At 40.5% G+C, this 13,861-nt stretch overlaps 2 protein-coding genes across 2 annotated transcripts in view; one reads left to right on the top strand and one right to left on the bottom strand.

Moving 5' to 3' along the window:
• Positions 1 to 2,722: 2,722 nt before the first annotated feature.
• Positions 2,723 to 4,478, bottom strand: LOC129371768 (nuclear factor 7, brain-like). The gene is made up of 2 exons (XM_055048553.1): positions 4,197 to 4,478; positions 2,723 to 4,085 (listed from the first exon to the last, which is right to left on the bottom strand). Exons 1-2 carry the CDS (start codon positions 4,446 to 4,448, stop codon positions 3,030 to 3,032), a joined length of 1,308 nt encoding a protein of 435 aa, XP_054904528.1. The 5' UTR covers positions 4,449 to 4,478; the 3' UTR covers positions 2,723 to 3,029.
• Positions 4,479 to 8,401: 3,923 nt separating this feature from the next.
• The window catches only part of slco4a1 (solute carrier organic anion transporter family, member 4A1), a 29,504-nt gene continuing 24,044 nt past the window's right edge, over positions 8,402 to 13,861 (top strand). The window contains exon 1 of the mRNA XM_055048588.1: positions 8,402 to 8,542. The gene's annotated coding sequence lies outside the window, so the exon portion shown is untranslated. The remainder of the gene's footprint in view (positions 8,543 to 13,861) is intronic.

Here is a 13,861-nt window from a genome sequence, read left to right as displayed (position 1 = left end):
GCCAGTCTTGTTGATAATTTGGCTGAGGGGGTTCAGGCCTATGCAGAACAGTAGCGGGGACAGGGCATCTCCTTGGTATATGCCACATTTGATGGACACTTGTGCAAGTGGTTTGCAGTTGGCTTCAAGGGTGGTTTTCCACAGCCTCATCGAGTTTGCAATGAAGGCTCTCAGAATCCTGTTGATGTTATACATCTCTAGGCATTCAATGATCCAAGTATGCGGCATTGAGTCATAGGCTTTCTTGTAATCGATCCAAGCCATGCACAGGTTGGTGTGTCGGGTTTTGCAGTCTCGGGCAACTGCGGTCTACGAGGAGTTGGTGTTTGGCTCCTCTGGTATTTACACCGATACCCTTCTGTGCCGTGCTCATGTGTTTATCCATGTGTTTGCTTATCTTGGCCGCTATGATGCCTGACATGAGCTTCCAGGTTGTGGAGAGGCAGGTTATTGGTCGGTAGTTGGGTGGGACTGGACCCTTTGATGGATCCTTCTGGATTAGGATTGTCCGCCCTTCAGTTAACCATTCAGGGTGAGTCCCACTTTGTAGCAGCTGGTTCATTTGGGCTGCCAGTCGCTCATGGAGAGCAGTGAGTTTCTTTAGCCAGTAGGCATGGATCATGTCAGGCCCTGGTGCTGTCCAGTTTTTCATACCTGAGACTCTTTCTTGAACATCTGTCACAGTGATGGTTACCGGGGCTTGCTCAGGGAGGTTGCTGTGGTCCTCTCGTAGAGAGATCAGCCACTGTGCATTGCTGTTGTGGGACGCCTCCCTTTCCCATATGCCTTTCCAGTATTGTTCAGTCTCCAGCCTTGGTGGGTCTGCTCTGTTGTTATTACCCTGCCATTGAGAGTACACCTTAGCTGGTTGAGTGGAGAAGAGCCGGTTAATCCTTCTGGATTCATTCTCCTTGTGTATCTCTTTAGGCGGCTGGACAAGGCTTGGAGCCTCTGTTTGGCAGTCTCGAGTGCTTCAGGTATGGGCATCTGGCTGTACTTTCTGGGTACTGGTCTTTTCATTGTACCCTTGTGGAGCTCTGACAGTTGGCTCACTTCCCTCCTTGTTACCTTGATTTTAGCCTCTAACCGTCTTTTCCATGGTGGGTATTGGGTCTCATGGTTGCTCTTATAGCCAAGTATCTCAAGGATCACTGATGCTGAGTTGTAGATCAGCTCATTGGTTTCTGTTATGGTGTTGGTAGGGATCGTTCTCAATGCTGCATTCACATTCTCAATGAGACTTTCTGATGGTACTTCACTCAGCCGTTGTAATTGGCGCCGGGGAGGCCTGGTTGTCATTCGGGTCATGATTCTCTCTCTCAGGTCAGCAGCTGTCTCGTTCAGCTCTGTTTCGCTCATTGGGGCCGTGTATCCCCTCACTGGGTGGGGACTTGTAGTTAAGTCCCCACAGTCCTGACATCCGGGTTCCTCCCTTTTGCCGTAGCATTTGTGTTGTATCTCGTCAATCTCAAGTTGTGATAGCAGTTGCCGTTTGCGGATGTTGGAACACTGAGCTACTAGTTGTTTAGCGCTTAGTGTTGACTGGGGATGTCGAAGTAACCATTCCTTCCCCAGTCTTTGCATGTAACCTCTCTCACTAGGGTTACTTGAGTAGTAGCATTCCAACAGATCCACATTTTCATCTCTCGCCCATTTCCGTCCTGTTCCAGTAGCCCATTTGTCATCAAGGTGCTCTGGTTCCCCAACACCTGACGCAGACCTTGTTTGGCCGGGCGACGTCTGAGCCGGCATGTTATGCAACTTAGTATCTCTCATGGTATGAGGTAGGCAGTAGCTTGAAGGGTCTTGCCTAAGGACCCAGACTGGATTCGAACCCTGCCCTCTCGGGTGATATACTGATGCCTTATGTATTGAGCTATCCATATATATATATATATATATATATATATATATATATATATATATATATATATATATATATATGACATCTACCACACCAGACAAGACCCAAGGTGTAGGTTGTGCAAGGAGGCCCCTGAGACAGTCCAGCACATCACAGCAGGGTGCAAGATACTGGCAGGGAAAGTGTACATGGAGCGACATAACCAAGTGGCAGGCATAGTGTACAGAAACATCTGTGCAGAATATGGACTGGAAACCCCGAGATCAAAGTGGGAAACACCCCCAAAGGTGGTGGAGAACGCCAGAGCTAAGATCCTGTGGGACTTCCAGATCCAGACAGACAAAATGGTAATGGCAAACCAACCAGACATTGTCGTAGTGGATAAACATCAGAGGAAAGCCGTTGTGGTAGATGTAGCAATACCAAGTGATTGCAACATCAGGAAAAAGGAGCACGAGAAACTAGAGAAATACCAGGGCCTCAGGGAGGAACTGGAGAGGGCCTGGAAGGTGAAGACCACAGTGGTGCCTGTGGTCATCGGGGCCCTCGGGGCAGTAACCCCCAAACTGGAGCAGTGGCTACAACAGATCCCAGGAACAACATCAGACATCTCAGTCCAGAAATGTGCAGTCCTTGGCACAGCCAAGATACTGCGCAGAACCCTCAAGCTCCCAGGCCTCTGGTAGAGGACCCGAGCTCAGAGGATAAGAACCACCCGAGGTGGTGAGAAGGGAATTTTTTTTATATATATATATATATATATATATATATATATATATATATATATATATATATATATATATATATATATATATATATATATATATATATATATATTGTAAATCACAACATCCACAAATTATGTTTCTGCTTGGAGCAGTGTTTGAGAACGTTTCAGTATTTAACTTACCACAGAAATACTTCAGTTCAAACAGACAAAGATAACTTTGGTAAATGAGGAAAAACTAAACAGATGAAAACTGTGTTTTCAAAAGATGAATTCATGTGGTCAGGCACAGATATGACCAGCCCGTTCCTATATCAAAATCTGACTGCTCCCTTAACCTAAGAACCAGTTGCTTCTTCCTTTTTGCAAAGACCATAATCAAATATGAGTTTTAGCAGAGATTAATCAAGGTTTAACTAACAAACAACAAAACAACATTTAAACATGCTGCATGGTGTCTGCATCAAAGAAGTGGAGCTCCTCAGAGTTGCCATTCAAATAAAAGCCTATTTTTTTAGGTTTGCTTGTAAACTTTACTTCTTTCTTAGCTTTTTTATGAGTGGTGGTGTATTTGTTATCTTTGTATGTCAAGGAATGATTCTGTATCTGAACTGTCCAACAGTTCTTATCTTCCACATCTATCTCCCAATAATGTGGTCCTGGTGCGATCTGGTTTACACTAGTTGTACAGGTAGTTTGATGTTTGTAGTATTCCTGCCACTGTGATAGCAAAGCAATATAATTAGAATGACAACTACATGGTGGAAGATGAAAATTAATTCTTGTACTGCAGTTATTAAAAAGACCAGACCATTTTGACCAATCAGGAGGCTTTAGCTTCTTAAATAAAAGCCTTTCTGCTTGAGGCTGGATCATCTGTAGCATCTCCTTCCACACAAACAACTGCAGGTGGGTCTCATAGTGACCCAGTGAGAGAGAAGAGGTCACCACTTGGAAATTCAAGCCTAGTGGGTTGGATTTGGGTTTTGGTGTCAATTTGCTCTCTTGCCAGCTCTTTAGGAAGCTTTCAGGATCTGTAATCTCCAGAACAGATTTCATCTGTTCCCCAACCTCTCTGCCTTCAGTTAAAGCTTTTTCAACAACATTTAAGCTCTTCCTCATCTTCTGAAGCTCAACATTCTCCTTGTTTTTCAGTTCATTAAGAATTTCATCTTCTCTGCTTTTCAAAAACTGATGCATCTCCTGAAACTGGCTGCTGATCTGGATCCTCAGCTGCTGAGATTTCTCTTTGGATTTTCTTATTTCTTCGTTCTGTGACTCAACCAGACATTCAATGGCACTGATGTCAGAGGATTCCTTTTTCACCAGAGTCTCTACCTCCTTTCTGACTGATGCAGCAGCTTCTTTGATTGGCTTAAACTTGTGTCCTTCATGTCTTTCACAGTCTCTGCATATAATACAAGTTAGCTGCTGATCAGTGACGCAGAACAACTTCAGCTTCTCATCGTGTTCAGGGCAAAACCCCACAGCAACCTTTGGAGTCAATAAAGCCATAAAAAATGTCAACAATTGACTTCTATCCTCTGGTAAATAATCATGTTCTATTTTATGCAATTGTAAAATGTATTAAAGACAAAACCTTACCTCAGGATCTTTTCCAGATCCCTTCTCCTTTGCTTTTTCTGCAAGACTTTTTAAGATGTGATTAGTTGTGAAATCCATCCTGTCGGTAGGAACAGTCACCCGACACTGTGGGCACTGATTCAGCGATTTCAGAGAAAGTGTGATGCATTCCCTGCAGAAAGAGTGTCCACAGAAGACAATTACTGGATCAGTGAAAATACCTAAACAGACTGAACATGTCAGATCTTCTGAGAAGGAGGAGGAAGACGCCATGCTTCTGTCTCATCTGTGCTTCGCTCTGTGTTTCTGTGCTTTCAGAAAATAACTTCCTGTTTCCTGGAAGAGTCCCACCCAAACTTTATGGTGCATTTTAACTGACCTCCCTAAGTTTCGTTTCTGCTCAGTCCTCTCAGCTGCTGTAGATTATCCTAATGGTGAAACACCAAAGAGGAGGCTGGCTGGAGAGCACGCCTAAAGAAACAATTGTAATATTCAGTTGAGAATGAAAGAAAGAAACACTGGTATCATTAAAATTGAGCAATTTTATGAAATATTATGACAAGACTACAAATCATAATAATAAAAGCATTCTGAACTCTGTGTGCAGGTTGGGTTTCAATTACAGAAAATTCCACATCCTCCACTGAAATGTGATTTAGAAGGAATTACAATTATTTCTTCATTAACAAGTCACTCAATTATTTGAAACCTCAAGTCTTTGGTAGGTTACATACAAATTTCAGCAGTTCTGGACCTGAAAGCTCTCTTATCTTCATCATTTGGATATCAAGCCTAGAACTGATTCCTCCCAAGATCTGAATGCTGAACGTCTGCGTTTCTTTGTAGAAACAAGTCATTCAGAGAGGTAGTGATTGCTTTTGGATTCTCCTGACTGTGTTACATTACCTGGACATGGAGCCTTCTTAAATCTTCATAGAGAGTATGGAACCAACAAAAATAACGACCTGATCTGGTGAAACCAAATGAAGTGTCTTGGTCTGAACTATAAGCTTCTTGTCTGCAGCAGGAACTGGGTGAGTGTGACTGATCTGATTGAGATCTGGTCCTGGAGAGTGATTCATCTTTTAATTGGGCAAACATTTTACTCTTGTTTTGCTTCTCTTAACATTTTACATTTGAAATGTGTTGGTGCTATGATTACTATAGGTACGATGCTTTTTAATGAGGCTGATTTTCTTTTGGTGTCCTATGTGAAGTTTTTGATCTGTGGGTTGACAATCTGTGGGTGGATTTTTGCCAAGTCAGTGGCAGAAATCATCAGCAGCAGCATCAGGGCAAAGAACCTGAAAAGAAAAACAATTGTTGAGGGAATATAGCTCCCTCTAGTGACCAACATCCTGGAACTGCTCTAGGAAGTCTATCCGTCTTTTTTCTTACACCCTTGTCCCTGGTGGGGTCGGGAGGGTTGCTGTTAATATATTGTCCACTTGGTGTCGCAATAAAGGGAATTAAGAACCATGGCTCCGTAGCGCCCTCTGATGGAGAGCTGCCAGAACTGTGAGGACAGAAGTAGGAGCCAGACTGACCTTTAACCCCATCTAAACAAGACCAAGTGTATTGAAATAAGCTTGCATGGGATATTAACGTGTAATTTATAAATAACTTGTGTTTGATAAACAAGTAATGTTCTATTTATGTATAAAATCATTTGTAATCTGTTACAAACATCTTCAGGAAATGTTTTATGAAAGGGAGGCTGGATACAACTTAAGGGGGATACTGAATTTGACAATATGCAGCATCAGAACAACTTTGAAAAGATTTTTGTAACTGGGGTCAAACAAGCGAACGAACTGAATATGGAAATAAAACAATCTCCAAGCATCAACCAGTTTGAAAATAAATACAAATCTCTGTTACTCATGTTGTATAGGGAACGCCATCTGAATGTCAGGTTATTATTTATAATTGTCATTACTAGTATGATTTTCTGTACATTTTCTTGTCTCATGTGAGTTAATGTGTAATTATCTTGTCAATGTAATATTGTTTATTGCTGGCTCTTTAACACAATATATCGAACAGGCACATGGATATTTAACATGGTTTTGATCACACATTTTGATAATAATTTTTTCTCCAACATGATTAAAAAACACACAGACAATGAACAGGGTCAGTTCAAGCCTTTTTGGGGCCCTGAGCATATTTTCATTTGAGCCCCACCATCCCAACACGTCAAATATGCTATCTAAGAAATGTATTTACCATTATTAGCGTTGTTGGTAATAAGTTTCTGTCAAACTGGTGATGTTATGACTATTGATTTTAAGCTCACAGGAGTAGCAAACAAAACAAATTTAAATGTGCCATTTCATTTTAAATATTTGAAAGTAACATCAGCTGATAAACAATAAGTTTAGTAAACAGATTAACAAGTTTGATATTTTATATTTCCCAGAGTGTCAGCAGTCAAAACCAGAAAGGGTTTAATCTATTAAATGTGTAACGAGAAAGGAGCTTCAACTTTAAAAAATGAGTTGATCTCTGATCTTATATTCTGAACAAGCTTCATGACTGACTGAAGGAGTTTTCCATGGGAAAGCCATTGTTGCAGATTGCCTCGATTCCACTGAGTGGTTTGGGATGGGTCTGTTGGATTCTTACTCCATAAGGTGAGTTAACCCCAGAGTCCTAGCATAGCATCACAGTAGTGTGATGGTAAAAGTAATGCACTAGTCTTGTTCTTGTCACAGGCAGTGATGAACTGTGTGGGTCCACCTAACGATACCATTGTCCCATGACCTACAGGTGAAGGAGGTCAAGGAATGTCACAGCATGATGATCTGTTGTATGGAAACAGACAAAATGGTATAAAACCCACACCAACCTGTGCAATACTGCTCAGTGGAGTATCTATATTTTAACCTTGCATCCTCATAGGCCTTTTAAAAAAGGAAGAAAAGGTGTTCAGTGAGACGCTGGTGTTGTGGAAACGGTCTTAACATGGCAGGAATCCTCTCTTATCTCGACTCTGACTAACTCAGCTCTGAAACTAATCTCAGTTTTTAAGAAAAAGAACATAAACAATGAGGACTGTCTGTGAAATATGAATTGCTTTTAACCTCCTAAAAAATTACTCTTTGAACCTATGCTGTAGAATTATGTCCTTTTTATGAAACAAGCTGGTGAATAATTTAGCTTTAAGAGATATGTTATGTGGAGCATTTTAACTTTCAGCAGTAAAGATATTGCAAGCTTGTTAACTATAAAACCAGGCAGGATGTTATCTATTGGTTCTAAAGCACTGTGTGGCATCGGAAGACTGCAGAGGAACTGCAGAGGAACTCCAACTGAACAATCAAAAATCATTTTTAATATCATATTTTCTCTCATCATCTCCGACTCCTTGAAGGTAAGTTGAGAATTCATAATGATTCTCTCAACATGAGCTTGGTGTTAACTGCACAAAGAGCTCTTTATTTATGTGGAGACATAAATAAATGATCTCAACCATTATTGTCACGTTCCCTTTGGGTTGATGAATGAAGTATTTTTGAAGTGAATTGAAAGCAATAATGTAGGGAACATTCTTTATTCTCAATACTTTTGCAAGATGCTTATTTAAATATTCTGACTCGGATAGTGTTCTTCAACATTATCAACAAAATGTTCCACTGTTGTACACTTCAGTCACCTGTTTAGTTTGATTTTTGGGGGGGGTTTGTTTGTTTTTTTGCTTTCCCAACCACTCGGTCGGCCTGTGAGGGTCATTGTAGATGGAAAAAATGAAACCATTTCAGCTAAGAAACTCAAACATTTTCTAGAGACATTTTGAAAAGTCTTACATTTCCTAGAAGAAAGGTTGTCTCAGATATCAAAATGTTCAACTTTGGAAATGCCGATTACAATGTTATTTAAAAAAAATGTTTCACTTTATAAACTATGACATGTTTTAGATTAATGTTTGAGATGAATCTCGGTGTTTCTGGGTCTGTTTCGAGCAATTTTTCGACAAACACATTTATCTTGTTTTATCTGTGTTTGTTTTTCTAAAGAATTTCTTAAATTAACCAAGACAAACGTTCATTTTTCTTTCTTTCTTTTTTATTTATTTGGGAAATTCCCTCTTCCTGTATTTCCCACCTACAGCGGCCCTAACACACAGTCGTATAGTCTGCTCGTCAAGCGACAACAGCGCTGCTTCAGCTCATCTCTCCTCTTTGCGCTCACTGATTGGTCCAGAGCTGATAGCGCCACAGAGCTGAACATCAGCCTCTTTTACAAAGCGCTTACGCTGCTCCTCTCAGAGCGACGGGCGCTGAGCGGCGGCGTTGATGCAAACGGAGCACATCTGTTGCCTCCCTTCTGGACAGACCGTTCAGCTGATGAAGGTCGATAACAAGGTATGCTGCTGCTGCTGCTGCTGCTGCTGCTGTATTTCCGCGCTGTGAAGGATGCGCTGTTTGGTGCATCAGCCGCCTGAGCTGCACTGATCCCAATGCGTTCAGTCTGAAATGTGCTTGGAAAAAATATTGGTGATAATATGAGCGTAAGTCTTATGTATGTGAGTAAATAAGTATTGCAGATCATCCGTCAGCGTGATGTGAAATAAATGTAAAGCAGAACTCAGCGCTGGTCGGACAATAACCAGACTGTTATTGTCTGGTTATTTGCCTTTATTGAGGCTGGAATCCGTTTTAAAATGTCACTTTGTCTCCAATCGAGGTCGACTGTTTGAAAACGTCTTCAAACCGCTGCAGGATCATCCACTGTGTCTGTGGAGGGTTCCCCTCAAAACGAGAACGTCTGCCGTGAAATCACGTGTTTTCTGTTTAATCGGACATTTTCATTGATTTCTCTAATTGTACGAGACCGTGCACCTACCACAGACACGCCGCGTCATGCGTGCGACATTTGAAACCTGGAAGAGAAAGAGGCTATTTGCAGCGTCCTACGTGTCGTTTGGTTCCGCCGTCTGCGCTTTGTTTCATTTGCGGTTTGCAGAACCTGAGCGCTGCTGTAGCCTGGCGGCCGAACCCGACTGACTGACTGACTGAGCTTGCATCAGGCCATGCAGCAGAGTAGCAGAGGGATTCCCCCTGATGTGGCGATGCAGAGACTGTCTTTCTGCTCTAATGGTTCAGGAGCCGGAAGCAGACGTGAAAAAAGGAACTTTAAGTCGTCTAGTAAAACAGACATAAGCTGCGGATTCGACGAGCTGCACAGTTATTTAGAGATGGAGATCTACTTTTGCCAACTTCCCTGTCTGAGAATCATTAAAAAAGTGTTTTGAAATTTGGACTGGATGTGTTTTAATTTTGTTCTTTAAGAACCAGAATTCGTCTTAGATCTTACAGTAAACAGCTTGTTATTGTGACTTGTTTAAAAATGACTGTTTGTTTATCGAGGTGAAACAGAGGTGTCATGAGAGAATTTGAGGCCCTGAGCAGAATTTAGTTGGGGCCCAACTCCATGCAGAGCCTATTCTTGATGCTTCCTGCAAGGTTTCCCGGCTCACAGCAGCAGCAGAATTATTAGAGCCGCTTCAGATTTCGAAATTTTAATGTAACTTAATGCCTGTAAATGTAACTTTTTGTCTAATTTAAAAGGATAGCACAATTTTTACAGCATTTTTATTCTTATTTGTATTTAGACTTGCAAGGTTATGATAGCATGTAAAGAAGTGAAAATGGAAGGAAAGGAGCAAAAGCTGAAAGTTGATTCAATATTCAGAATGTACATTATTAGAATGTTGAAGTAAAAAATCCAGTTTAAAGAAACAATCCTCTGGCAGCCTTCCGGAGCATAATGCTGACGCATGCTCACTCATCACTCCCTTTTCTTAAATTAACTCTGTGACCGGAATCATTTCTATGAATAAGCGCTGGAGTGACAGCAGTAAAAGGAAGCAGCTGAAAGTCAATACATGACCAGTCCACATTTTACTTGGGAGGCTAAAAGACCTGAGGACATGCAGAAAACATTTTTTAAGTTATCGTTATATTTATTTAGGGGAAACATAAATCTGGTCAATGGTTCCATCTATCATGGCATGTTGTCTACAGCCTGAAACAGCAAAGCATACCCAGACAATCATTCTACTACTGCCATTTTTGAATTGCTTGTATGATTTCCTTCCTCTAAACTGTTGCAGATGAGAAGAAATAGGATGCAGAACTTCACACTTTTGTCCTATCATTCCACCTAACATATCGAAGAAATGCTTTGGGAACATCAACATGTTTGAGTCAGGCCTTGGTGTTCCTTTTGGTCTGCAGTGGGTTTTTTCTTTGAACTCTGCCACAGACCGTTGTTGCTCATACAGTGGAATCAAGAACCATTTGTAACTTTTCCAGACTGATAGATGCCATTGATTTCGATTCTGATCAGCTCTTGAATTTCTCTAGACTGCAGCATAACGTGTTGCTTTTGATACCTTTTAGTCTTTTCCAAATAATCAGGTGCATGGTGGCGGAGTCGATAACACTGTGCCACTTCGAGCAGGAAGGTCCTGGGTTCAAATATTGGCCTGGGATTTGCATGCTCTCTCTGGGTTCTGTGGTTTACTCCTACAGAGCAAAATCATGACTCATAAATGACAATTGGTCTCTCGACATGACCCTTATGTGTGTGCGTTGTTTCCTCTGTGTGTCCGTTTGAGAGAGTGGCCAGGATGTACTATGTCTCTTGGCCAATGTCCGATTGAGATAGTTGGCAGCCCCCCACCACTCCGCCACCCTGCAAGGACAAGTAGGTACAGAGGATGGATGAATGTTGTCAGGAAGGTTCTGTTTTTGATTTCAGAGGTCTGGCAGTAATCAGACGTGAGTACGGTTAGTGAAATTGAAGCATAGAAATCACTGTGAACTCATGAATTAACAAAAGATCTACTTATCGTTTTACATAGAACCAAGTTGATTTAGATTGTTTTCTCCATCACTTTAGAACTGTTTATTTTATTTCTTGTCCTCAGATGGTTTTTTAGAGCCCTCTGCTTTTTTTTTTTCCTCCGTTTTTCCAACACAGTTTAAAAATTGCCCTGCAATCTTCCCACATGCAACACAGATCTTGAATTGCACGGTAGTGTTCTTTGCAATCTTTGAGGATGTGGTCAAGGTTTAGTTGAGGTAGTTGCAACCCAAAACAATCAAAGTGGAGAAAGAGACAACAAGATGGAACCAGTCAGCAGACGGACAGAAAAGTGTCCCCTGGTTCATTCCGACTGAAAACAGGAATGTGGAAACAGGTCATGTTTCCACTTATTTCCAAGAACCTTGGACTGACAGGTTCTTAGAACAGTCTGTCAATGTTTTTCATATGCTTCATTTGCGTACTCTTATCTGATTCGGATCTACTATCTTCTGAGAGAAAAAGAAAAACATTCTTTATGAGATGGCAGTAAAAGTTTCATTTTGCAGGTTTATTATTAAACTCATCATCTAACTGTCACTCCAGTCATGCACAAGATCCACTCATTTGATCCAACCACTGTGGCAGACAGCTGTAATCTTTCTGGAATATACTGCAACATTCAGCTGTTTGCTTAGAAACACAAAACAGACCTCTGATCAGATTATGGAAAGTTGGTTGCAGGCATACAAACCTGTTGAACAGGATATCAAATATTTGTTCAGCTGATCTTCACATTGGTTAGCTGGATGTTTTCTGCTCTCACAACTGGGAATTAAAAGTCACATTTGTTACCACCTTAAATACCGACATAGCTGTTTCTGTATAGACGTTCAGTGTGTCAATCAATGCACTGAATTTGCACAGATTTGTTGCTTTGCAGAAAACAGAGAAGTAATACTGAGCCGTTATGATGACCCCTCGAAATGAAAGCATGAGCTTGATGACAACCTGCCTCCATGTTAGAAACTCTTACTTTGATGTTAGACACTTGTTCATCAAAGCCTAGAAGAAGGCTTCCCCTACTTTTAATTTTATTGTGTGGGAGCATTTTTAGCACCTGGTGGAAAAAAATAAAGGCTGACAGAGTGAAAGTCAAGATACAAAGGATTTGTATTAAACTGTTTACAGGTTGATCTTGGAAACACAGCTGTAGTTAAAGTTAACTTCTGCTCTTGAACTTCCAGTTAGCTAAAGAAATATTTTAAAAATCTGGACTGTGTGCTATCTCTTATTCTGTTTCTTTAAAACAGATTTTTTATTTTTAGATTAATGAAACCTTTTCTTAGTTTATTGTGTGAACACAATAAATGTGTTCACAAATGTGTTCAATAAATGTGTTCACACAATAACATTTAATTTATGACCTTCAGAGTATGAAACAAGTTTACAGCTGCTACACAGCTCTCATACACACATAACGTTATCCTGTCACTGTGATCAGTCAGTGTGACTGAGCATGACCTGTGTTTCCACAGATCTTGTGTGGGCTTATACTCGGTTAGGTTTAGGTCAGAGGTAGGCAACTCCAGGCCTCGAGAGCCATTCTCCTGCAACTTTTAGATGTGTTTCTTCTTCAACACATCTGAGTCAAATAATGGGGTCATTAGCAGAACTCTGGAAAACTTGACTGCATTTAGGAGGTGATTCAGCTATTTGAATCAGCTGTGTTGGACCAGGGAGACATCTAAAAGTTGCAGGAGACCGGCTCTCGAGGCCTGGAGTTGCCTATCCCTGGTTTAGGTTGAACTAAGCAGTTCTCCATCACTGAAAAAATACCAAGTGTTCTTGGTCTGGTTACTCATGCAAATATCTCAGTACATGTTAAAGAAGACAAAACTAACTTACAAGTAACTTTTCAACAAGTTCTAGAGCTTGTGTTATGTCAATAGTTTTTTTTTTTTTTTAATTTATTAGTAACATTGATGAAAAAGTATTAGTTCCATTGACAGATATGCTCACTTTAACAAAACATGTTTCCTATGTCATAAGGCAAACAATCTGCCAATCTGGAATATTATGGAATTATTGGCTTAAAACAAGGTCCTTGTTGAAAAGTTACTTGTAAGTTAGTTTTGTCTTATTTGAAGTTTAGCATCCTAAATTAGTTTACTTATTTGAAGTTGATATTTGGAATATTAAATATCTTAGTAATTTGCAGATATAAATAAATTGGATAATGTGCCTGCAAGATTAAAACTTTCATTTCTTATGCTTTGGGCCGTATACTCTTTTTACTTCCTGAGATTATGAAGAACATTTGTTCTTGAAAGGTCATAACTGGATGACATTTTTGTGGAAATTGTTAAACTAATGGAAGATCCTGTATGTGTCTTACCATCAATGATGTCAGAGTGATTAATATCTGTGTGTGGACTGATAGAGGTTTGACTCAGTGCTTCCTGCTGTAATCAGACCTTTGTATTGCACAATTATTGCACAATCCTAGTCATTTTAACCAGAATCAGATGATACAATAAGGAGGTGTGTTTTTCTTACATTTATTTTAAGGATACTGCTGTGAGATCACATGGAGTTCTGCTTCTGGACTGATGAGCAGAAGTGATGCGGTTTAATGTGATGAGACTCTCCGACCCAGTTCACAGAAACACGTGTTTCTACGGATGCTCTGTGTAGTGAACCTGGACACGAACAAAACAACTTTCAAGCCTCATCATTTGAGTTTTCAACATTACTGAAGATTCATTTGTTTAAAAAAAAAGATAGTCTGTTTGTGGTAGGTTTTGTGAAACAACAGAAATCTAGTTCCCGGAAGGTGGACAGTAACCAGATTTGTTTCTATATGCAATGAC

The sequence above is a fragment of the Poeciliopsis prolifica genome, unplaced genomic scaffold, assembly GCF_027474105.1.
Source record: "Poeciliopsis prolifica strain line A6 unplaced genomic scaffold, Auburn_PproV2 SCAFFOLD027, whole genome shotgun sequence".
Taxonomy (NCBI): Eukaryota; Metazoa; Chordata; class Actinopteri; order Cyprinodontiformes; family Poeciliidae; genus Poeciliopsis; species Poeciliopsis prolifica.
Note: the sequence above shows the minus strand (reverse complement) of the source record. Positions and strands in the feature narration are given on the sequence as shown.